Raw genomic sequence first — 25,765 nt, forward strand, 5'->3', positions numbered from 1 at the left:
ACAAGGTATTTAGCAGAATTCAAAGACTTGTTGGAATCTGACAGGGCTGCACCATGACCACTTCTGCTACGGCTTCAAACGTGCAACTTCTGGTCTACCAACCATGCACTTTAGTGCTTGCACCATCCCAGCCCCTGTTGTACCAGTATAAAATGCTTAAATACTACTTGTAAAGAAGACTCCCCGTAACTGAATATTATAAGGTGAAACAAAATTCTTTTTTTCAGTGGACATGAAGTTGTTTCATTTTAATACTGGTGTGCCAAAAATTAGATGGTCTTTAGAAATTAGGGTAGTGTATGTATTTAGCACTTTGAGTAAATAATCACATCTAGGATAGAGTCTTTGGGGTTCTGCATAGTGAAGGGAAATTTGAGCTAAAGATTCCCTTCAACTTCTGTCATTCTTTCTCCTCTCTGTGCCCCCAGTCCTCTTGACAGCTTCAGTAAGAAGTGGCTTCTCTTGGTGATTGGCTCAGTACTTAAGCTTTCTGATTGCTCTGGGAGGGGGAAACTGTTTATCTCCTCTACCACTTAGTCCACAGAGGGAAAGCTGTGAAGAGTCTCTTTTGGGGATAGAAAAATATTAGCTGTAGGTTAGATGAAAGTAAAGAAACTTCCCTCCGACCGTTTCCCTTTTTGTGTGCTCCTGCAAGGCAGACTGCTCAGTAAGGCAGGTTACAGCAGGTGGTTCTTAGTGATTATTTTGCCCCACATTTTTTTTACATGTTGTGTGTGTGTACCTCGTGTATATGAGATAAGAATCTTTTTTGAATTGCAGCCGCCTTTGGAACTGCTCCCTTACTCTGCAGACTGTCTAGGGCAGAACCGGCACAGCCTCTCCGCAGTTCCTTTTACCACTGATGGCTGTGACCCAAAGTGTTTGTTTCTCTGCTGACTGACTATTTTTCCTAAGTATAATTAGTTTAATGTTCACCTCCATTGGCAAACAAATACAAGTGATGTAAAATATAGAAGACATCTTCAGTCTAGAAAGTACTCCATCACTGGACCTTCTCAGCACAGTGAACTTAAATTCTCCAAATTCAAAGTCTGTTCTCCCCCAGCAAGGCTGTAATCACTGCTAGTAATAGACACCAAGTACCTCTTGCCCTGAGGCAGCACAGATACCACACAAGTGCCCCATGTGCTGTTCTTTCCAAAACAGCTCAAAATTCCAGGCAGTCCTGCTGAAGGCTTTTCTGCTTATAGTGTTCTCTAGGGTTTGTTTGATTCCTGAAAAGGAGAATGCCATTCGACTGGTCCAGCCTGTTTCTTTAGGTTCTCCAGTAAGCCAGAAGTGTACAATGAGCTCACAAGCCTAGGCTCCTGCTGCCGCATGTGACAGGAGCTACCCTATACTCACTCAATCCTCTAAAAACAGAGAGTGCAAGTACCTTCAATCCTAAGGTCTCTCTCTCAAATTTAGTGGATCCAGTTAGGAAAACAGTTGCTTGAGGCCCAGATTTGGGTTCCACTGACAGCTTTGATCCTAGAGCAAGCTTCCACTCAGTTGGATCTAAAACAAGCTTTCAAGGTCCATTTGGCAGTCCTGGGGTCCAGACAGTAGTTATAACTACTGTCCTCAGGCCACGCTTCCTGACTACTGCAGCATGATGAATTAGATTACTTGAGAGTTGGGTTCCCAAAGGAGCTAGACAGCCTGGGAGACTGGGAGTCTTGCAGCAGTAGTTTTCAGCCTCTTTTCATTTGCGGACCCCTAAAAAATTGATGAAGGTGCAGGCTCCTTTGGAAAAGTTGAATGGAGTTGTGGACTCCTTTGAATTGTAAGTGTGTGTATTCACATATTTTTGATAGATTATATTAATCTTTTGTAGACCCGTTCGACATTGTCTGCGAACCACAGGAATCTTATTTTGAAAACCACTGTCTTAAAGTCCTCCAGGCTTTGTTGGGTGATCCACATGACTTGACAGCTGCAGACAAAAATGATATACTTGCTTACTTCCCTGCTGCCCCCTCTCCTCTCTGTTGAATAACAGGAGGCAGAACACCTGGGTCACTTTCTTTGCTGTTGTTCAATGTTGGGCAGGTGTGGAATTTGCAAGAATAATGAATTTCAGTTAGGAGCCAGTGAGTACTGGGGAGCATATTTTGCTTCAGAAGCACTCTCTTGTGTTTTCAGACCACAAATGTTATGGATCCTCCATTGTGTGGAAAAATCAAGAATAATTCCAAATCTTAACAATGTCAGCATTCTCCTATGAACCAGAAATTTAGAGTTGTGATCAACTCATGTTGTCACTGAAGATCCCAACACAAGGGCATGCATCAAGTCCTCCTGCACTAATGTTGTAGCCTTCAGTACTGAGGAACTTGTACAAAGCCAGACTCACATGTGGTGCTGAAACCCTTGGTTACTGAGAGTGGAGTGCCTGGTATTGCACGCTATGGTACTGATCTGACTTCTGGAATTAAAAGCAGAAGCTTCTTCGCACTAGTGAGATCTTTTGGTACTGGAAGACCTAATGTAACCATGTCATAATTGTGTTATCCCCGTAATGCAGAATGACTGAGTCCAGTACAACCCTCTACCCCGTTTCTGATAAATTTCAACCTCCTTAAGGACTGTTTTACTGGATTATGTTTTGGGACAGGAAATGGAAGGCTCACTCTGCCCTTTATGCCTTTTCTTGTTGGTAACTGGAGGTAACATGATGCAGGGAGAACCCCAACACATTTTTCAGGTTCTTTTTGTCGTGCCCATGAGCTCCATGTGCACTGGAAATGAATGAAGTGTATCTGTACAAGGTATTTTGGAGAACTACAAAGTTCTAAATAATTTGTGGTGAATTTTGGCCATTTATTTGTCTCTGTAACAGCCAGTTAGTTGTAATGTAATATTGCTATACAGCATGCATCCTTCTGCTCCATTTCTAAAAACCAGACAACCGAGCTATATCTGAGTGTGCAAAAAGCAGATATTTAGACTTGGGGAAAACATTACCAAGTTCATGTTCCAGCGTGACAGAAGGGGAATCATGAAATTTTGTTTCTTTGTTTGTTTTAAAATAATAGAGACAACAGTTCTCACCTAGATGCAAAATGCTGAACTCTTTCTATTGCTAAAATTGACAGTTCATTTTTTTAAACAGAAACAGGAGTTTAGGATCCAGCCCTGCAGTTGATTCTATGTTTTCAAACTTCAAGAAAGTAAAATGGTCTTCATATGCTGATCCATTTTCAATAGCAAGCTTTAGTGACTTGCGAGCAAATCAGCTAGGAAGATATTAGGGCAGGAAAAGGGTAGATTTCTCAGGAACATAGGACTAGAAGAGATGTCCTACTTATGTTGCAGACTCCATCTTTTATATTCCCTTTTATAAATGTAACAAACTCCATACTGAAAGATACTAGACTTTTTGCCCCTGATGGCTGTGGCCAAACAAATGTGGACATTTGGTTCCCCGGGGACAGCCAGCATCTTGTACATCTTGTGCTGCCATTAGTTGTCTCAGGGGAATTCCTGTGCCATGTGCCCTCTGGCATGCAACAGGTTATGCCAGGTGGGGTAGGGGAGGCTGTGGCCAGCACTGGGCTGGCCCCAGCAGCCTTACCTGGGGTTCTGGGGTCCTCCTGGTGCGTGGAGCCTGATTGATAGCCACAATGTACCTCCAGCCAGCTAGGCACTGGTTTTGAGCAGTGCACACTGCCCCCTGCATGCACCTTGCCAGTGTTTGTGGGGGGGAGGTTGTGTAGGGTGTTTTGACCCCTAGATAGTTGACTCTCTCTCTGCCTGTAAGAAAGCTTGCAAAGAACAATTTTTGCAACTATTTAGTTGATCTAATAAAAGATATCACCTTTACCCAAAGAACTGTGTCTGCCTATGTCCTTAGAAGGCTTAGACCAACACGGCTACAACCAATGCCCCTGAACCATTTGATAACAAAAGGCGCTGTACAAATTCATTGCTTAGCATTTAAACTTACTAATAAGTGTCAGTAGTTATTCTGTGCTTAAGTATTTTATCACTGCGCAAATGTTAACTTTTAATCATTTTTATATCTTGTTCTTAATGTTTTAAGTTAAAAACTACTGAGGCTGAAAAGGTTGAATGGGAGTCAAGCAAAGCTGAGCTTCAGCAAACTTTAGAAGAGAGCAAAGAGAAAATTAAGAAGTTGGAGACCTATTGGGTAGAGGCGCAAAGTTTATGTAAAACAGTGAATGAACATCTTAAAGAAACCCAGGAACAGTATGATACCCTGGAGAAGAAATACAATAAGGCCAAGAAATTACTCAAAGATTACCAGCAGAAGTAAGTACTATTAAAGTGAAACTCACCCCAAAAAAGTTTTTGTTTCTCTCTTGCTTTGACATAGCTTAAATTATGGTCAGTGCTGTAGTTAAGGTTTGTAAAATATTTTGTGTTGTAAGTATCTGAATATAGGTTTTTATAACTTCCAGTTCAGGTTGAACTTTACTTATTCTCATTACCTTAATTCATAGTTTCCAATTTTAGTGTGTTTCCCTATCAGCAGAAGTCATTCTAGTGTTGCAGTACAATTCTGTCTCTTTCCTCAAACAGAGAAATAGAATTTATGAAAAAAGAAGAGGATCACACAAAGGTGCTTGGAGAGAGAGACCAGAAACATTCGGAACAGCTGAAAATGTTGCAGGAAAAGGTTAGGCAGTATCTTATTTTGAATACTACTTTCACATTCTTGAAAAGTGGCATCTAACTTTTTGCATTTTAACACTTACAGATTTCAGAGCTTGAAAGCAAATTAAAAATATATGAGAGAATACCTTACATGTTTGGAGGTTTGCTGGAGGCTGGCTCTCAAAGTCCAGAACAACTAAATGAACACTCTGAAGTAAAAGAAGACATTGCAAAAGAAATGGAGTCAATAGTGGAAAAAATAGATTCTTCAGACACATTATTTTCTGGTAAATTAAGCAATAATTAAGAAAATCTTAAAATTCTATTTTTGGGTTTTGTTGGGGGGGCTTTTGGTTACCTTCAATATTTTAAAGGTGTATGGGAATGGTTGTGAGTTACTTTTTTATATTGCATCTCATACTGAAGTGTCTCAAATTCTTTATACAAAATGTATTAGTAGCCCTGATATAGTTTGGTGATGGTGTAGGAAACTAGAGATGCAAAGGAAGCCTTTTTAATGGAAAGAGCACTAGGCCTGAGCTCAGAAGACCTTGGCAGTGTTCTGTTCTGTCAAAAAGATATTTAGTCTGCTTTAAAAAAAAAAGAAGTCCTTTAATTTCTACTGTAAATGGCTGGTTAGTATTTTTAATGTACAAAAAGGGGAATCAGTATCTTTATAATTAGCATCTTAGAACACTGTGTAAACACAAACATGTTTGGCATCATTTTTGCTGCAACTTTAGGAAGTTAAAGTAGTTTTTTCTTTTAGAGTTTTATGTAGTTATTTGCAAGAAAACTGGGTGTCTCAGGTTACTGACAGTAACTTGAATGCATTTTAGAATTTCATTTCCAGGCAATAAAGCAATTATGTTTTAATAGAATAACTTTTTATATTTATTGGAAAATTTTACCAAGTTAAAATTTGAGCTTTGACAGGATTTCCAGAAACCTGTAAATTAACAGCAGCTTCTAATGCTGTATTTATTCCATTTTTTTTCTGAACTTCCTTTTGATGGTCAGTTCCCTGGTTTTCTAAAGGATCTTGAAAAGAAGTCTCCCTCACTCTTTTTTTTTTTCTTTTCCTTTTTTTTTCCTTCCAGTTTTTTTCAAAGAAACCATTGTTCTAGTCCCAAATCATAGACTATAGAAAATCTGCATCTCTTTTATTACAGAAGAATGGATAGACTTTGTATTGTTGCTGGATTTGAAATGAATAAACAAATTATCTAGATGAAGACTTGTCAGTAACAGATAAAATACTCACCTGGACCTAACTCAAAGTATACTCACTTTGTGTATTTCAGTAGAATATATTGTTAGACATTAGTCTAGGTACAGTTGGATACAATAGAGTCTCCATTTTGTCCTTATTTTGTTATGATTTTCATCATTCACTATGTGATCAGGTTATTCGTTTAGTGTCTTCTTAGCTACGAACAAAATAAGCAGAAGAGAAGAGAAAATGGCAATACCCTTTTATGTTTCTATTTTGTTTTTGTTTAGCCCCATATTATTTGATGGTTGGCAGTTTGAGGTAAATCAGGTTGGTTATGCTATTGATGTGGATTTTGACTTTGACCAGCTTTATTTAACATGTGTAAAATTGGTAACTGTCAAGTAGATTGTTAGAAACCATAGAAGATTCAATCCTCATTTCATGGTCCAATTTATGTACTGAACAGCACGGAGCTGAATAAATGCAAGCTACTGGAGAGGAAGGTGGAAGTAGAATAGTTACAGATGGGTTTTAATGCCCAAAATTATGAACTTCTGACGTAGGTGGTTGCCAACAGGTGTCAAATGGTCACAACTATCCTGTCTTTCTCATTCTGCTAACTAGAATGAGTTGATCATGACTAGGAGGAAAGGATCACATAAAACTGGACAACTGTTGATCTGAGTTAATGACCTGTGTCCTAGTGAATTATGAGGGTATAACCTGGTAAGACTTTCATGATTGCTATTAGAAACCTTGGAAGTGAGAGAGTTTCAGAGCTGCTAGCTCCTAGCAGTTGCACTCAAAGTTTCTAATAGCAGCCCTTGGGACTGCTGCTTTCCTCGTCATCATTTTAATGCTGTTAACTAAGTTCTGTTTACATTATCAAGTAGATGGTGGGGCTGAAAGATGCTGTGCGCTTATGATTTATGCACTCAATCATTATGACAAATAACAAGCATTTGTTATAACGTAAGGAATAGGCAGAAAACAGGGACTGGCCATGCAATTAAGCAAATTAGAAACAGACAAAACTCTTGTGTTAGAGATGATATCTTTTATTAGACCACCTAAGTAGTAGCAAAAAAATTTCTTTCTTTGTAAGCTTTCGGGTCCAAACACCTTTCTTCAGGCACAGGAGAGTTCAAAGGTTGTAAAAGTTCTCTCGGGTAGAAAAGAAACTTCAACTTGTACAGGGGAGGTGAAAGATGTTGTGGTTCCCCTGTGTTTCAGAGTTCATTTGTGAAAAGGTTGCTTTGTGAATATGCAGATGAAACAGGCTCCAGCAGGTTTCTTCCCTGAAGGTGTTGGATGTCAGGCAGGGAGTTGAATTTTGCTTATTTCCTATTTAGCAATGAAGTTTACATTTCCAGTTAAGCAAATATCCACTTACCTGGTATGCCTATCAGTGGAATATGCTGCATAAACACTAAAATTATTTTTGACAATTGGTGAGAGTGCTGCTCTTTGCTCTCAACCTTAAAACTGCCTAGATATCCTCTTATGAGAAGGGAAACAAGTCTTTATAATAGTCAGAAGTGCTAGAATAAGTAGGTAAAATAGTCAGCTTTCAGCATAATGGTATATCAAAATGACTATGCAAAGGAAATGTCTCCTGAATATCAGAATGTATGGTATTTACACCAGTTGTTACTGTCTCTGTCGTAAGTCTGTCTAATAGATGTATGTGTCCTTTCATCTATCAAGCAAGTAGCAGCCAGTCTAGACCAAGGAATTTTTGTGCACATCCGTCATCTTTGGTAACTGAATAGTTAGTTGTCTCTTTCTGAAGCAGCTAGCGCAATCACAGTTTTAATTTTGATTTTTTAAATTGAGGTTTTATGCTCCTAAAATTCTTAAAACGCCTAAAAAGCAGAGGAAGTTTTGTAACTCTTAAGAAATGGGATATAGTTCTTATATTCCTCTTGTAATGTGTCCTTACTGCTCAGAATTTCTTCTGCCAACCCTAGATCTCCACGTCAGCTTGACATAATTCCCACTGTAGTAGATGAGCACAAGGAAGAGTGGGGAAATTACTCTGAATTGGATGCTTCTGCTGCAGGTACCTTCAGATTTTAGGGTTTAGAGTAGAAGGTCAGGCATTCTGGAGAAGCACCCCAGCACAGAAACAGCCCAGGACAAGTATCACCTTCAAGGCTGATGCAGCTAGTTTTTTCTATACTCCTCTGCTTTTCAATATGAGTTGATGAAATTGTCACATAGGAGCATTATTTGAATTAACCTTATTTCTTCCTTTTTGGGGGCTTCTTTACTTCAAAGAAACCTCTAAAATAGAGCACTTAGCCTCCTTCATCATGTTTCAGAGCACCAGTATGTTGTTCTGAGCAGAAAAAGCCTTCCACCTGACACTTCATAACCATGACTTTCCCTCTTTGTTCTATTGCCCTGTCTTTCACTCTCTGGAAAGTTCAAATATGTTTGCTCCAAAGGAATAGGCTACTTAATGTCTTGGTGCATTGGAAAGCTCATGCTAGTGTTTAGTGAAGAAAAATATACAGTTGGAAGAGAATAAACAAGAAATCAGTTTCTGCCAGTGTGTCAATCCATTCTCAAAGCTGTAGAGAACTATCTAGATGTCCCACCATACCTTCCCAAAAACCTTTTGAAAAGTCTGCTAATTATATTCAGGTGTATGTGTTCTCTTACTGGCCCACTTTAAGATGTCAGGCTTAGTAATGATGACTTTCTATGAAACTTGGAGAAAGCTGACAAGTTCATTCCTTGTCTGTAGGAAAGGAACAGGGCCGAAAAAGCCTGTTTCCGGATTGGTTGTCTACGGTATTAATGTTTGATATCTTGATTTGTTGTTCAGACATGTGGCAGGCAATGTCTTCTGACAGTATTAATAAGTTAGAAAGCTTGCTTGGTGCTCAATCTTTAAAAAGTATTTTGTGTTTATCTTAGATTTTGATGCTTTTGTGGGAGATACTCCAAGGTTAGATACCAGTGCTCACAAGGCAAAAGCTCAGCTTGCTTTGAAGGTAAAACGTCAGCCACCTTCGCGATCAAAGCTGAAAGAATCTCTTGGAGCTGGACCACAGAATGTAAATCTACAGGTACTTGTATCTAGATACAGTACATATCATTGTATGTTTTTCTCATTTCACCATTTTAATGTTGCCCAAAACTAAGCTCTTTTTTTGTAATAGGAACTCTTATATTTACTAGAATATAGGACAGGGTCATTCCCATCTCCCTCTCCCCTCCAATCAGCGGTAGGGGAGGGAGTGGGCTGGGGCAGGGGCAGGTGCTGCCCGGGCAGGTTGTGAGATGGAGGCATGGCGGGGAAGGGAGTAGGAGGCAGAGGAGGTGGATCCTGCCACTGTGTGCACCTTTGGAGGAGCCGTGTGCCCCCTGGATCTGTGCACAGGGCAAGGGTTAATTGCCACTGTGGTTTGGGGGTCAGGGGCAGTGCTGGGCTCTTTTTGTGGCGGGGTTGGGCCAGGGCTGTGCTTGGGCAGGGTGGTGATGGTGCTGGGAACCAGGGGAACTATGGTGAATTCTGGGGTAGATGTAGCCTTCCCCGTAACTCCCCCATCCCAGCCCCACTGCAGTCCACCACAACCCTGACCTGCAGCGCCCATGCCCCTTCCTGGGAAGAGCCCGGCACTACCCGCAGCTACAGCCTGCCCTTGCCTTATGCGCAGATCCGGGAGGTACACACTCGCCATGGCTCCCCCAGGGGTGCATGCAGTGGCATGCCCCCCCTCCTGCACTCCCTGGACGAGCCGCTCACAGCTCCATCCCATGCCCCTCCCCAGCTGGGATAGCCCCAGCCCCACTCCTTGCCTCACTGCAGTGGCCCCAGTCTGCACCCCGCCATGCTACTTCCCTCCCCCCACCCAACAGCCTTACCAGCCAAACACTGCTCTTCAAGTTGCTGGGCTGCATGTCGGCAATCATATGGCTCATTAATAATTGGACAATATGGCTCATTAATAATCGGCCAAAAAAATCTTCATCCGTGCAGTATAAGGTCAATTTCTATTTTGATCAAAGAGAAAAAAAATTAACTCCAGAGTCTTGTGTAGAAAATAGTAGACATAATTTTTTTCTGTATAGTTTTAAGTTTAATTTTATTAAAAAGCAAGCAATAAAGATTTTCATAACAGGTGTCATGGCTGCATGATTGCGTGCTACATTTTATATAATATTTTTATTTATAGGATGAAGATACAGAGGATACATTCCATAACAGGGATTTTTCTACATCATACCAAACCAAGATTTTAGAAATAACAGAAAAGCCATCCCCATCTCTGCTGAATGATATAGATCAAACTACTGAAAAGCCAGAACAAATGGAAAGCTCAGAGAGTCTGTTAGAGTCGAGCCCTTCTGCATCCACTCACTCTTCTCCAGTACACAAACCAAACAGTGAGAGCATCATGTGCAGTGCTCACTCTCCTCCTGCAGATGATGCAGCTTCAAGTTCTCCTCAAGGATATTCAAAGAATGTTAAACACAGAGAATTAAAAGGGAAAGGAAGAGAGCCCAAAGGTAATTTTTAGATTTTTTTAAAAGCCCTTGGATTGAAATGCTTTATGCTAGCTTGAAATGACTGTTGAACAGTAGTATTCCACTCTTGCTTAAGATGTGGGAAAATCACTCGTTAGTATAAAGCCCTGTAGGCCAGATCTGGAACACCAAGCCAATCTGCAAACCAGATTCAGAGCAAGAGGCGATGTTCTAATTACTATAGCTCCCAGACCTGTGGCAGCCACCACTTTTCCTATTGCCAGATTTCCAGATAATGTACTTCCACCCTCTGGCTTCAGCTATGGGGCTCCCCACATGTCTAGAAATTTGGCAGCTGGATGAGTAGGAGGCCAGGAGCCATATCTACGCTACCAAATTTCTGGACCTGGTTCCAGCCTACAGGCTGTGTCTTGGTCACCCCAGTACTTACTGTAAAAATTAATTGTTTGCTACAAGATTAGTTGTTGAAATATCTCAGAACATAGAATTCTGTCTTTCTAATGGGATACACATGGTACTTGGGTCCTGCTATGTGAAGACTAGGAAAGTTTTACAAAATAGAGATTGTTAAAGTTTATATTGTCTTAGAACAGTATTTAGATATACGTGACTGGATAGTGCAAGCGTCTCTGCAAAGGAATGATCCTTGTTACAAGTCAATTATTTCACTGGAATGCCAGCACTTCAGTGGCATTTGATGGATTGGCATTAAAGGTGAGTTTCTGTACCCTGTTAAAATACAGCAGCAGCCAGATAGGTAAATAGGCTGTGTTTAGTGATTCTTTGAAATAAAATATTTACAGGACATCTTTTTTGGTTCTTTTGCATGGAAACAAGTTTACAGCTGCTGTGAACACATGTGAATAACTTAATGAAACATAGCAATCATCCTAGCTTTAAGGGGTTAAATATTTAAACACATTTTTATTACTTTTTCCTTGTGCTTGCAGAACAAATAGCTAACAGTATGTTGTAATGAATACAATCCTTGGTGTAAAGGAAAGCTTCAGTTAAATTTAATATGAAAGAATAAAGTGCCTTAAAATAGTGCAGAAAGAAAATGCTGATAACAGTAATTACACAAGAAGACTGCAGCTGTAGTGTTGAGAACCAGATGCTTAGTATAAAAGACAAAACCTAGATGCTCACTAACTGTCATGTGTGAGCCGCTGAAAATTTCTGGAATACCAGTATGTGAAACCTTTTCTCATGCTTTACTTCATTTCAGGCTTTGGGTTTAGAGCATCAGCCTGAAGATAGTTAAAAATATCTCCATGTAAAAAACCTAGGGTACTGATCAATATACCATTTGCTTAGCTATTATAGCAGCTTCATAATAAAGGTGCATACAAACATTACGTTTCTAGTGGTGGAATCACAGTGCCACTGGTAGAAACCTCAGGTGTACAAGCATTTGCATGGTTTCTACTAGACCAAAAATGGCATGTCCAGTAGAAAAACCTTTAAGGGGATAGAAGTTCTACTGGAGAAATGAATGCTTGTACACTTACCCTTCTGATCAAAGCTGTCACTCTGTTCTCCAGCATCCCAGAATGCATTGCTTTACTCTCCCCCAAAGAAACCATCTGTGACTTGGCTTGCACCTCTGCTGCTGCAGCCTGGCCCACAGCAAACCTTTCTCCTTGACAGCTTTGGGGTTGGGAAAACCCAACACCTGTCCACATACGTCAGACTGTGCGGATCCACTTCCTCTGTGGACCCAGGCTGGCCCATTCCTGCCTCCGCTGTTCCTGCAACCCCTCTGCCCCCCCTCTCCCCCCCGACCATGGATGCAGATCATACTTGGAATACTAATTCAGGTCTTGGGGGAGTGGATCTAGAGGGTACAGTGGGTGCCAGGTTTACACAGTTTGCTTCTGGGAGGGGGCAAGGTGTGATAGATCTAGGTCCAATTATGGAGGATCTGAAATGCCTAGACCCCCTTCTCTCCCTTCCCTCCCCCTATTTCTGTACCTAGACTCAGAGGAGCCCAACCTTAACCACCCAGCACCCCATCTGCTAGCACCAAACCCCAACCAGACTCCTCCAACCTGCTCTGAATCTGAGTCTGTAGGCTGGTGCCAGAGGGGTAGGGTTCCAGTGCAGGCTGATGGAGGGGAAATTGACAGGCTCGAAAAGACAGCAGATATATACTGCAGTCTCAAAGCCTGACACTTGGGAAGAAAGGAAGGGGTGCTGTAGGCAAGGGCAGCAGTCCACTTAGGCAACCATTCAGTCAGCTCTGACCTGTGCCCTCAGCTGTTGTCAGCTGTCTCCAGCAGATGAGAGCCTGCAAAAATTGAGATGCATGCACAGGGCCTATGTAGCTGTGTGGTATCAGCAGCGCAGACTGTGAAGCAGCCTCCCAGCCCCTGTAATGCTTGAACAGTGCTGGCCCAGTAGGTTTTTCTGCTGGAAGAACAAAACTGGTAGAGTTTGCACCATATACTTCAGTGCTTGTTTGCACCATAAGTCATTAATTTTCCCTTGAATTCAGCTGCTGACAGCAAGGGGGAAACTATAGGATTAGAAGGGAACTGCATTAAGGAAAGTGTCATGGGTTTAAAAAAACCACATTGAGAGGTGGCATAAAGGGAAATGCAATATGTCAAGCATAGGTCTATCATAAATTTAGAGAATGAAGGTCTCAGACCCCCAAATGTTGCCTCTTAGTCTAAGCTCCTGCTTACTTGCCAAGAGAGACTTCATAAATTGGATTGATGGGTAAGTAGAATTTTCCATGTCTTCTTTATAAGATATTGCAATGTGTGTACATGTATGTAGAATCTATATATCTTGCTACTTTACCATGTCATATTTTGGGTAGGGACAGACATTCAAAAAGCTGGCACCTGAACTGATTCAACCTTTGCATGTTAGTCTAACCTGCCTAGGCTGAACCAGTTCATAACAAGACAGACATGCTCTCTGCACATGCCTGCAGTTGCTCAGGCCAAGAACCAGAGAGCACTAGAGCCAGCCCTTGGCTGCAGGGAAGCTATGCTGGGGGGTGTGGCCAACCCAGGTTAAACTGGCCAGAGAGAGGTTTAATTCCCCCTCCCTGTGCCACCAGCAGGGACTCGAGCTGGGTCTGCCCATGCTCTCCCCCTCACTGCTGCAGTAGGGGGGCACCATGTCCCCGGAGGCAGATGGGTGCAGGGAGCAGAGTTCAGTTTCACCCTCTACCCCACTGGCAGCTGGGTGACTCCCTGTGCAGAATAGGTCACCGGGTTGTTTCGCTCCACCGAAGGCAGGAGAAATAACCCCGTCCCTGCCCACCACCACCAGGGGCCCTGCCTGGCCATGTCCCCTCCCCACTGCTGCTGCAGCAGGAGGGGAAGAGCCTTTACTGGGGGACAGCAGCCCCTGCCACACTGAGTGGGAGAGTGAGCAACCCCCTTCCTGGCAAGGGGTTGCGCTGCAGGCTCAGGACTATGTGCAGCAGCGCCTGGAGTCTGGAGCGGTCCAGAGCTCTGCAAGCCCTCGCAGCACTGCCACAGCTGCTCTGCCAGTCCCACTTTGCGCAGTCCCGCACGAGGAAGCCATGATGGGCTCCTGCCCGTTGGGCATTCACCTCTTGCCGCTCCAGACTGCCAGGCATGGGTGGGGCCAGCTCCCCGCAGGTCATTCAGTGCTCAGGGCAAGCCATTGAGGGGGCCTATTCAGTCACTTGCAGTCCTGGAGGAGCTTACCTTGCAGCCCCGGGGCTCCCAGCTGGTATATTCCCTTGACCCCCCCCACTTCAGCTGTGGACCAAGCTGGGCTGGGACAGACCTGGCTGTGATGCCGGCAGCCAGCGGCTGAATAAGCCCCTTCCTGCCCAGGAGGGGACTTGCTCCAAGCACAGAGGGGCCACTCGCACTGCAGCATGGTCTGCCCAGCCAGGGCCTGCCCGGCCCAGCCACTGCTGCTCTGTGCTCAGAGCCAGTGGCTGAATAAGCCCCCATCTTGCAGGCAGGGAACTGCCTCTGAGCACAGCAGTGGCTGGGCAGCGGGGAGACCCAGGCTGCGGTGTAAGATGCCAGCACTGGACATAAGCCCCTCCCTGCAGTGCGAGTGGCCTCTCTGTGCTTGAAGCACAGCCCCCTCCTGGCTGCCAGCATCACAGCTGGGTCTGCCCAGCCCAGCCACTCTTGCCTTGAGCTCCCTGCCAGCAGGGGGCGTTTATTCAGCCACTGTCTTTGAGCACAGAGCAGAAGCAGGTGGACAGACCTGCTGGGCAGACCTGGCTGCGCTAGGAGCCCCTCTGGGCTTGCAAGGTAAGCCCCTCCCAGCAGGAAGGGACTTAGGGACTGGCTGCAGGGTCTGCCTGGCTGGGCCGCAGCTGAAGCTCGGGGGGAATAATGTGGGCTAAATAAGCCCCCTCACTGAATAAGCCCTGAGCACTGAATGAGTAGCGGGGACCGGCCCCACCCCGGCTGCCATCTGGAGCTGGTGAGCAGTGCAAGTGACCCACATGGGCAGGAGCCCGTCACAGACTTCCCAGTGGGACTGCACTGTGGGGCCAGCAGAGCAGCTGTGGAGTGCAGAAGTGTTGCAGGGGCTTGCAGGGCTCTGGCCCCAGACCCTGGTGCTGCCATGTGCAGCCTTGGAGCCCGTCATGCACAGCCCCTTGCCGGGAAGGGGCTTGCTCTCCCCACTCAGTGTGACAGGGGCTGTCTGCCCCCAGGAAGGGTTTTGCCCCTCCCACCCTGATAGCGGTGGGGAGGGGGCATGGCCAGGTAGGGTCCCCTAAGGGGGGCAAGGAAGTGGCTTATTCCTCCTGGCCTCCAGCGGAGGGGTTCCATTCTGGGGCCTTTTCCAGGCAGGGACTGCCCCTGGCTGCCAGTGGGGTAGAAGGGGAAACTAACTCTTCTCCCTACCCACCATCTGCCTCAGGGGCCATGGTGCCCCCCTAATGCAGCAGCGAGGGGGGAGTGCAGGTCAGACCTGGCTCAGGTCCCTGCCGGTGGCACAGGGAGGGGAGAATTAAACCTCTCCCTGGCCAGACCTCTGCCCCTGCTGGTCCCTGTTTGCATTGCAGAGCAGAGGCAGGGCCAACCTTGCTGGGCTGGAGCAGAGAGACCCTCCCAACCAGAGAGCATGCCAGGATGCTGTGAGGTTTCTGATTTAACTTAACACTGGCAAAGGTTCTGATACAGACAATGCATGAACTGGTTTGAGCCAAATCAGTTAAGTTTGATACTAAATTCAGCCAGGTTTATCTTGAACCAGTTTCTGATCACTTAAACTGGTTTACGTGTAATGTTTCTCCCTGGCCTTTATGTCTAACGTAGAAAATAAGGATTATGTTAATGCAGTGAAATACAGAAAAAGTGTTGTATAGACCCCTCTCAACACCCTAATAGGTTGACATATCTCTTTCTCAGAACAGAAATGGAGGCAGAGAATTGACTTGCCAAGGCCAAAGCATTAATCAAGAGATTCTGGCATCAAATCCTATGCTCAGAATACTTAGACCATATATCTCTCCCACACCCTGCTGAAATATTATCAGGTGTGTAGACAAATATTGAATTACCTCAAGTTTATCACCACTTCTTATTTCTTAAAATAACCCAGTAGGTTAGCTAAAGGACTTCTTCAGTAGATTTATCCCTTTCATCCTGTAAGATCCAAAAGCACTTCACAAACTGTGTTCATACAGTGCCACAGAACCATTTCAGATCCTATTCTAGGCAAGACAGCTGCAGTCAGACAGCTGACAGCTGCAGTCAGACAGCTGACAGACATTATAATTAGGTTTGGCAGGATTTGATTTTTACTGGTAAACATCAATAAACGGTGATTTCAACTTTTGCTAAGAGACTGACAAAAAACATTTCCAGTGATAATAATCAAAATGTATACATTGTAAGAAAAGACTGCTGCCACAATGTCCAGCGTCCAGGTCACAGTGTCTTGCTGAGCAGCAGCTGAAGGGCAGGCAGTGGGCTGGGCGTGTGTGTCTGTCCCCAACCCCGTCTTCTCAGCTTGGTGCCTGTAGGGTGCTAGCCATCTGGGCCTTCCCTTGCAAACTTGGGTGGAAGCTGGTGGGAAGAGCAAGCTGCTGGCTGTAGGGGAACAGATGCAGCAGCCAGAGGTTTCCTTGCCGGGGTGGCAGGGGGAGAGCTGGGCGGGTAGTGACTGCCACGGAACAAAGCAAAGAGGGCACTGAGTTCAGCGGCACTGTATATTGGGGCCGAGAGGTCGGGGCTGACAGCCTGGCAGCACGACACCTTCCCCCGTGCTTGATGTGTGCTGGGCTGGAGGAGGAAGCAGGTGTGTTTGTACGTGTGTGTGTGAACATGCACACTTGTTCATGCCCCATACCCTTTATTTCTCACAATCCTGAAAATTTAAATTGATAAAAAAAACCTAAATGCTTAAAACCCCCCATCAATTTTAGCCATCAAAATTATAAAATAATAAAAATAAACCTCTGCCAACCCTAATTATGCTGAATACCAGTTAAAAGTAGGAAGGGGAAAATGAATAAAACAAAAATCTTTATACTCTCAGAGTAAGTATCAAACTTATTTTATGGCCAGGGAAAGCAGACAGAACCTCACATTTTTAAGATCTTAGCTGAAAGTTTATTCTACAGTAAACACTACAGTTTAGTGCATCTGATACCAAAGGAAAAAGATCCAAGTCATCTTTGCCAAGATTAAAATCTGTAATTCCAAGGAGCCTAAAGAATAGCCTACATTTAATTTATAAATCAGTTAAAACATTTGTCTGGGAGTGCAAAAGAGCTAACTTGTAAGTAATGCGCTAACAGGTTTACAACATACTTACCTTTCATAGATCTATTGCCTGAAGATGTAAACTTAGGTCATCATTTCCTTAGATCATGATCAGGGATCCTGGCTTTCTGTTTAAAAAAAACAAACAAAATTCTCTGATTAAAACCCCCAAAATCCATGTTTTTTCCACAATTAAAATAAAACGCCACTATATAGAGAGTATCAGTTGAACACAATGTCTTATTGATATATTTTACAGTTAAAGCATTTTGGCAGCCTACCAGTACCTTAAACATAATAATAAAATAAATTCAAAATACAGATACTGTTTGTGTTTGATTTTGATTTTCTTATCTTGGAAAATCAGAGCTCCTCATGCCCCCTTCACTCCCCAGTACGCAGGTCCAGCTGTGGCTGTCCCCCTCACTGCTTTGTGGCTCTGAACAGCCCTGATATGCCAGTGCCATGCCCCTACCCATACTCTTGGCCTTCCCTCCTTCCAGCCCACTGCCCCGCATCCCTCCCAACCCCACTGATGCTCCTCACTCAGCCTGGAGCCCCTTGTTCCTGCCAGTGGCCCTTGCTGCCGACTTGCTGCCTCCCACTCCCAGGCCCCCAATGTCAGGGGCAGGGGGTGTGGACATAGGTGATGCCATAGGCAGCGTTGGGGGAGCATACGGGGGGTGGGGCATGTGCCTCCACAGATTTCTATGCCCACAGCAAGGCACAGGCCTGTAGCCTGGCTGAACCGGCACCAAGAAGGATCCACCTCTAGCCCAGTGGGCAGCACCTGGTGCAGAAGGGCACAGCGGGGCAGGGAGGCTCAGTGCTGCTGCCACCAGAAGTACTGTGCTTCTATGGCTACCAAGGTAAGATGCTGCCACAGTGAAGGGGCATGACTCCTCACTGCCATGGCAGCACTTCACCTTGGTGACCATGTCAGCATGGCACTCTCAATGGCAGCAGCACTGAGCTTGTCCACCCTCCTGCACCAAGTCCCACCCACTGGGCCCCTGAGATGGCTCCTGCCTGGTGCCAATATGGTCAGGCTGCAGCCCTGTGTTCTGCTGTAGATGCAGAAATCTGGGGGGGGAATGTGCTCCTCTACCCCCAATGTGTTGCCTATGGACTTGATCCCTCTCCACGAGTGTGTGCATCAGCAGGGAGCTGCTGTTCCTGCCTCCCCACTGCCTTCCCTTTCCCCTCCGAAGCAAGCTGCCCATAGCTCCACCCCACTCCCTGGCTGGGCCCTGCAGCCACACGTTCCCACCTGCTCCAGCCCTTGGCACTGCACTGCCCTGACTGTGCAGTCCCTGCAGCTGCCAACCACCAACCCTGCCCCACTCTCCCTCACTCTGCGGGCTCGGTGTGAGCTGCTGCTGTCACCACCTCAGTCTCTGCGCAAGTCACAAGTTGTGCCCCATCATGTGTTGACTATGCCTCTCCCCCCTCCCCCCCCCCATGGGTCACCTATGCCCCATTCCCCCACATAGACTTTCCTAAGGAAGCTGCAGGAGCTACTCTCCCCCGCACTGCCTGGCTGTATTGCCAGCTGCCTGCACGTATGCCACATGCATGCACACAAGCCCATGATGCCCCCTGCCTCTGATTTGCTCTCCTCCCACTCCCCACAGCACCTTGCAGACAGAAATTCTGCCAGCCTGCAAGGAGAAACCGGAGATTTCCTGCATTTTTCTCCTTTAAAATCCATGTTTTTCCACTGGAAATGGAAAACCCAGATCCCTGGTCATGGCTAAAGACCTATGCACTTAGCTAATGTCAGATAATTCTGGGAAAACTTCTGTAATGATTTGACGTTTTTCAGAATAATCTGAATATTAGTAAACATTCTGGTATATAATCTGAATATTAGTAAACATTTGGGATACTAAGGCAGCTAAAACTGAAAGGATTATAATCAGACTTTTCTCCTTTAATCATAATTCAAGAGAGGTTTGTGGCTTTTCCTTGGGGAGTATTTGAAAAAGGAACTAGGTTATTTACCTTACACAAAATATTTAGTTACTTAACCAGCCACCATACTGTGTTAGTAAGATTATGGCTGCAGTCTTTCTTGCCCATCTTAGACGGTCATTCTTATACCCTCAGCAATGGGAGCTCTTTTGTAATTTCCTGGTTCCATACATCTCTGAGTGCTATATCTGAAATTCTCTATGCCCTTCCTTGTATAAGAACTGTCGTACTGTATGTACATAATGCAGAGGCATAACACAGCCAGGTTCCCTGGGAAGTTGCTACGTGCAAGGCAGCTTCTGGTTGCTGTTTTTTTCTGCCTCCTGTGCCCCCAAATCAACACCTGGGGTGGCTGCCCCAGTTACCCTACTCCAGTTATGCCACTGGCATAATGTGCATGCAATTTTGTTTTCTTTTGAGTACAACTACTATAACCAGGTGTGTCCGCAGTGCATGAAAACTTCCCTTAGTAGCTAACAAAATATTGCAAGTGTTAGTCATAAAACTGATAGTCATAGAATGGGTTAATATAGTATATCAAAGATAATAGAATACTAGTGCTAAAAATTCATTCTCAATAGGTAAAATGATGCTAAACAGTGTTTTAGTGTTGCATTCTTATATTCTAATGATTTTAATGTCTACCCACTATATTAAATAGCACAGAAGCCATCCTTTCTGCTTCCTCTCATCCTGTCCATACATCTTGTATCAATCTACTCATTTTTTAAAATGGTCTTACTGCTTTTGTCTTGGAAGTTGTTTCTTTAAAAAAAATTCTTGAAGAGAATACAAGTCTTTTGCAACAAAATGTAAACAATCAGTTTTTAAGGAGTGAGTCAACAGGAATACAGCTAAATGGAACTTGTTGATATAATCATTGGACATTCAAAGACCCTTTGATCAAGTGCTTTAGCAAAAGTTATAAAGGAAACTAAGTCATTAATCAAAAACTATTAAAGGGATAGGCTAAATGAATATGGAAGTATGTAACATGAAAAAATAGATAAATTGTGTGTTGCTCAAAGAAGGCCTTCAAGCAAAGGTGGAAAATAATATATTAATTCCCTGGGGAAAAGTAAGCAATAAGCTGGCAGACCTTGTCAGTAATGTTTTCCAAGTTACTTTTGAAGTAATCTATAAGTAAGATCTAAAAGAGGCAGGCAGTTTTGCAACAGAGGGAAATGGTATTCAAATGCAAGGGCACTCAGTAATGCATTTTCAAGGAATGAAAATATGCTGAACTGCTAGTTTACTTTCTCTTGGCAATTTCAGCACTTCAAAGAAGGTGAAGCATAATTTGCATTTGAGATGAACATGGCTTTAGCACTTTGGTTGGCATTGGTTCTGTCTGCCGGCCAGAAACTATTCCTAGTCTTTGAAACTGAATTTGAACTTGTTTGGTAAAAAGTCATTAACTTTATTACCTTGAACACTTATGAGGAACATTTGTATCAACATCTCTTTCCATTTGAAGTGACAGATTGGTGGAGAGCGTTCTAGAATTAAAAAAATAGCAGGAAGTAACATTTCTATTCACACCACAATCTATCCATTAATAAGAAGGACATCATGATGGATAAAAGAAAATGGAAGTAGCTCCATATGAATGTGTTCAGGAGCTATTGACTGGATTGGCATCCTGTTGAAGAAGGCATTTTTGTGTGCTTAAAAATACCATTTATAACATCTGATGAACGTGGTGATTGCACATCTTTCACTAAAGCCAGTGCTTTTTGTTTGTTTTGGAGGTTGGAGGGGGTTGTGTTTTTTGAGAACACATTTGTTCTGTTTTGTTGGCAAGAGGTTGCCCTCATCCTTGTAAACTGGATTCTCTCCAGAACCAGGATCCTTGAAGTTGCATGTGCTTCACCGTTTTCCTCTTAAGTCTTCATAAACATGAATTCTTCCATGTTTTGGTTGGAAGTTATTAAATAAGAGTGTAATGATTTATATTAACTGTTACAAATATGAAGAGTGTTTTTTGCATTCAACTTGTATAAGAAAATGAAAATAGTATGCTATTAGGAAATACAGAATTAATTGTTCATTTTGGAAATAAGGTCAGAAGCTGTACTAAAAGGTATTTTGCCTCTTGAAAGTGTAGTTTTTTTCCTGGAGAATACAGTGGTTGGAGACATCATGTAGCATACCCGGTTGCTAACAAAAACTATATTTCACTTGTTTAAAAGACATGGACCCAGTAATTCAAAGCGTTCAGAGAAAGGTAGGTTAAGGGCTTGCGGTACTATCTTGAGGTTCTATCCAGGAAAGATAGATTAGTGCCAAGGCTTTACCAATTTAAACGTGTTAAAGATAGGATGATAAGTCAACCCTCACCTCACTCCACCCAAACCTGGCAATCTGAGTTGAAACCATTCCCTGTGGTGAAAAGTTAGACCCTAGTAAGCAGTACCGTAGATTGATTGGTTGACCATCCTGTAGGAACTACAAAATAACTGAAACTTCCATTTTCTTGGAATTAATATATCCATCTTTGTTCCGGTTTTTAAAAATATAATTCATGTTCTGTTCCTTGCATGTTGGACTTCTTTCCCCATCTGAGGTTATCAGAGTTTGTACAATCTTACCAGAGTCATCCATCTCTAAAGTTCTGTTTTCTCCTTCATAGGCAACTGAACGGACTGACTTAAGTATTCATTTTACACAAATAGGAGGCCTGGTCTAGAGACACCAAAATATAAAAGATGCAAAGTGGTCCTAAGCTGTGAGATGTTTTGCTTTTTCTCTAATGATTTTAGTAGTCATCTGCAATATCTGGAAAAGGCTATGAACAGAGATAGCAAAATTTGCAGGTGTTACTGTTACTTAGGATGAGAAGAAGACAGGCATTTCAGAAAAGCCTAACAAAGCCCGAGGGCAAATAAAATTAATTATTGACAAATGCAACATAATACACATTGTAAAGAATAATTACAATTGTCCATGCATTTTACTGCAGTCTAAATTTAACTGTAACCACTGTAGGAAAAGACCGGCATATCACTGGACATATGCTAGCTCAATAAAAGGCCCTGCTCAGGATGCATTTAACAAAAAAGCAAACAGTTTTAAGATATGCAAATAATAGAATAGAATAACAGCAAAAATATTAATTGTCATACAGTAACTATGTATTGTCCCTAGTATACTATGTTCAGTTCTAGTCTTTCCCAATTAAAAAAAATGCTGCAGAAATGGAAGGGTTTCAAAGAATGTTGACAGATTTTTAGAAGCATGGAAAGATTTCCATTTAAGGAGACGAAGTACTTGATTATAAGAGAACATGTGACATAACTATGCAAAGCAATAAATGGTATTGGAAAAATAAATATGTTGCTTCTTGTTGTGCTTTGAGAAAAGGTAACTAGGAGGCATTCAATGAAACACAGAAAATTTGAAAATGATAAAAGAAAATAATTGGGCATAGTAAACTTGTAGAACTTGTAGTCAGATAACAGAGGCAAGAAGTTTAGTGGGCTTCAAAAAGGATAAAGTACCAGATACTTCTATAAATAATGTAGAATATAGAAATGTAATTGCATGAATATATTTTTAGAGAGAACGTAAACACTTAGGGCATTTATACGTATACTTTTTTTCCCAGCAATGCGCTGGAGATCTGCTACTTCGGCACAGACTCGATTAATTGAGTGTGCTCTGCATGCACGCTGAGGTGAACTGCACTGTATAACTGAACTGTATAAGCGGCGAAATGCATGTCAGCGTGCAGAAATCGGCAGTGGTGCACTTTTGAACTAAAGCACCTCCTGGGTATTTTAGTTCAAAAGTGCACTGCTGCCATTTTCTCAGCACTGGTACATTTTGCCACTTACACAACTGCACGCATCGCAGCACAAGGCACTTTTCAAAGCACCTGGCGCTGCGACGCATGCATGTATAAAAATGCCTTTATACTTTGAACCATAAGCCAGCCACTGAGTGGTAGGTTTTTAGGAAGAAACTTTACCTAAGAGCAGATTATACTGTAATTTTCTACTAGAAGTGTTGCTCCGTCTTTCTGTTCACCTTGAGCACCTATACACGACTGCAGAGGCTGCTCCAATGCAATGGAATCCAGCGCATCAGAGCAGACTCAGTTGTGTCTACTGGAGCATGGCGATTGCCACAGCTTCCTACATCTCATGTATCAGCATCTCCAAACTTAAAAATGGTGATGAGGGTGCTTGAACTAAAGCTTGTCAAACGGCTTTTGGATCCACTCTAATTAAAGCACTCCTGCTCCCCTCCTGGAGCACGTGTAAATGTGCCCTGTGATTATAGACAGGGTGCTAGACTAATCGGACCAGTACTCTAATCTTTGTATAGGAGTTCCTATATAAAGTCAACCTTTATAATAAATACCAGTCAACCCTAAATCATTCTTGCATCAAAAAAGCAGTTCAATTAAAGTTGTTTTATTTTCTTATAAAAATTTGCTCACAGAGTGAATTTTCTTACAAAAACATATACTGTAAAAAGTAAAATAATCTCAAACAAAAGCAACATTCACCCAACAAAAAAAAATCTTCCTCTCATTAGTTTACTAACAAAGCATTAAATCATACCCAAATGATCATATCCTCTTTAGGGAATGCTCTTTTAAGTTTAAAAATATTTCCCAAAATGCTTTACTGTACCATTTGCTGCTGTTAGCACCTCCAATTGTGGTTTCTCTGCTTGCATATTAACTTGTGGATTGTCCATATAAAGTTAATTTTGAAGCTTAAGGTTTAGGAGCCAAAAAATTGTATGGCTTCTGAAGCATCCTCCCTCCCTGCCCCTTTTTTAGCCACATTAGAGTAAGATTTTGTAAAATTATAGTAAGAAGTTATCTTTTGGAAGTGCTACTTTTAGATGACAAATGGAGTATAGCAGAGAGAGAAAGATGGGGAAATGTTATGAGAGATTTTTGTGAGAGTATATTCAATGCAACACAATAAATCGCTCTTCTTTATGGTCAGCCCATATCGCTTCATAATTTTCCCAGTAATCTGAGTGGTTATGGTGTTCTCCATTTTTGTAATTAAAGCCCCAATTAAAATATCTGAGCAAAAGGGCAAGTAAAAATAGCTGGGGGGGGGGGGGGGGGGGTAGCAAACAAAAGGAGATAGTGAGACGACCTTAAATCTGGATTATTGTAATTGTGGCTTAAATCTCAGGTTTATACTAATGTTTTTTGTGATGGTATATGTATTAGGATAATTTTTTTGTACTTACTTAGTATTTTGATACAAAGTAAAAGAAATCTAGGTCTTTCTGTCCAGTAAAGCCATACTATTATCCACAACTCTGTTCTTTTACAACTGGAAGGTAAAAGGTCTTTCTCTTTCATGAAATTAATTCAAGTCATCTATTTCTTAGAAGTCTTCAGCAATCCTTCAGAGTCAAGGATGATAGTTTTATCTGCGTGTCCAAAGATGGCTGATGAGGCCTAGTCAGGATCAACAGACTCTGCTGCAGATAGGGCATGTGTTTCCATGCGGGGTGGGTGGCTGGCTGGATTCTTGATCTGGAGTGCAACACACTGTTTTTGCCACGCCTGCTTTTCTCTCTCCTGTTGCTGTCATGAGGTTTCAAAGTACTGAGATTCCTACAGCAGACTCTACCTCCATTTGGGGCAGTCCTGGGCAGTAGTCTCCCATGAGATGACATTGTTGCATTTTTTTTTAAGTTGGCCTCGAGGATGTCCCTGAAGCACTTATCTGACCTCCTCTTGAGCATATGCTTTGGCTGATCTGGAAGAATAAAACTTGCTTCGGGAGTCTGGAGTCAAACATCCAAGTGATGTGGCTGGCCCACCAAAGTGTATGTCAGATGATCATTGCCTCAATACTAATGAGGTTTTCTTGCAAGAGGTTGCTAACATTGATGTGTCTGTCCTCCCACAAAATTAGAGGGTCTTCTGCAGGCAGTATTGCTGGTACTTCTCCAACTACTTTAGGTATCTCTTGTACATTGTCCATACCTCAGCTTTGTGCAGCAAGGTGGGGATCATGACTGCTAGATAAAATATGAGCTTGGTTTTGGATCTGATGTTGTGATCTTCAAACACCTGTTTCTCCAGGCATCCAAAGGTTGCACTTGTACATTTGAGGCAGTGTTGGATTTCTTCATCAGTGTCAGCCTTCTGCAAGAGAAGGCTTCCAAGATATGGGAAATAACGTTCTCCAGAGTCTCACTGTGGATCTGGATTACTGGATCTGGAGACTGTTCATTAGGAACTTGTTGGTGGAGGACATTAATCTTCTGAATGTTAAGTGTTAGTCCCACTTTCTTGTATGCCTCAGAAAAGATGTCAGTGATTCCCTGGAAGGTTTGCTTCCAAATAAACACACACTACAGCATCAGCAGCATACTGGAGCTCAATGATTGAGGTCAGGATAGTCTTGGTTTTGGCTTGGAGTCAGCTGAGGTTAAACAGCTTACTATCCATTCAGAAGTTGAGCTCCATTCCAACTGGAAGCTTGTTGGTGGTCAGATGTAACATCGTGGCAAAGGATATTGAGAAGAGTAGAGTGATGACACAGCCTTGTTTAACTTCCATTTTAACCTCAAAGGGATCTGTGATAGATCCATTACTGAGAACCACCACTCATATACCATCATGGAGCAGGCAGAGAATTGTGACAAATTTTTGGTGGGCATCTGTATTTCAGAAGCATCCCCCATAACACTTCTCAACTGCCACAGTCAAAAGCTTCTGTAAAGTCAAAAAGACCATGTA

The 25,765-nt window shown here is 43.0% G+C and overlaps 1 protein-coding gene across 3 annotated transcripts in view; it reads left to right on the top strand.

Moving 5' to 3' along the window:
- The window catches only part of LOC149867463 (neurabin-1-like), an 83,119-nt gene that overhangs the window by 34,510 nt on the left and 22,844 nt on the right, over positions 1 to 25,765 (top strand). For all 3 annotated transcript variants that reach the window (XM_090045464.1, XM_090045463.1, XM_090045465.1), the window contains exons 9-13: positions 4,046 to 4,275; positions 4,546 to 4,642; positions 4,724 to 4,907; positions 8,762 to 8,913; positions 10,024 to 10,357. In XM_090045464.1, coding sequence (XP_089901590.1) covers positions 4,046 to 4,275; positions 4,546 to 4,642; positions 4,724 to 4,907; positions 8,762 to 8,913; positions 10,024 to 10,357 — 997 coding nt within the window. The remainder of the gene's footprint in view (positions 1 to 4,045; positions 4,276 to 4,545; positions 4,643 to 4,723; positions 4,908 to 8,761; positions 8,914 to 10,023; positions 10,358 to 25,765) is intronic.

This window comes from Crocodylus siamensis, chromosome 4, assembly GCF_052110815.1.
Source record: "Crocodylus siamensis isolate JL-2025a chromosome 4, ASM5211081v1, whole genome shotgun sequence".
NCBI lineage: Eukaryota > Metazoa > Chordata > Crocodylia > Crocodylidae > Crocodylus > Crocodylus siamensis.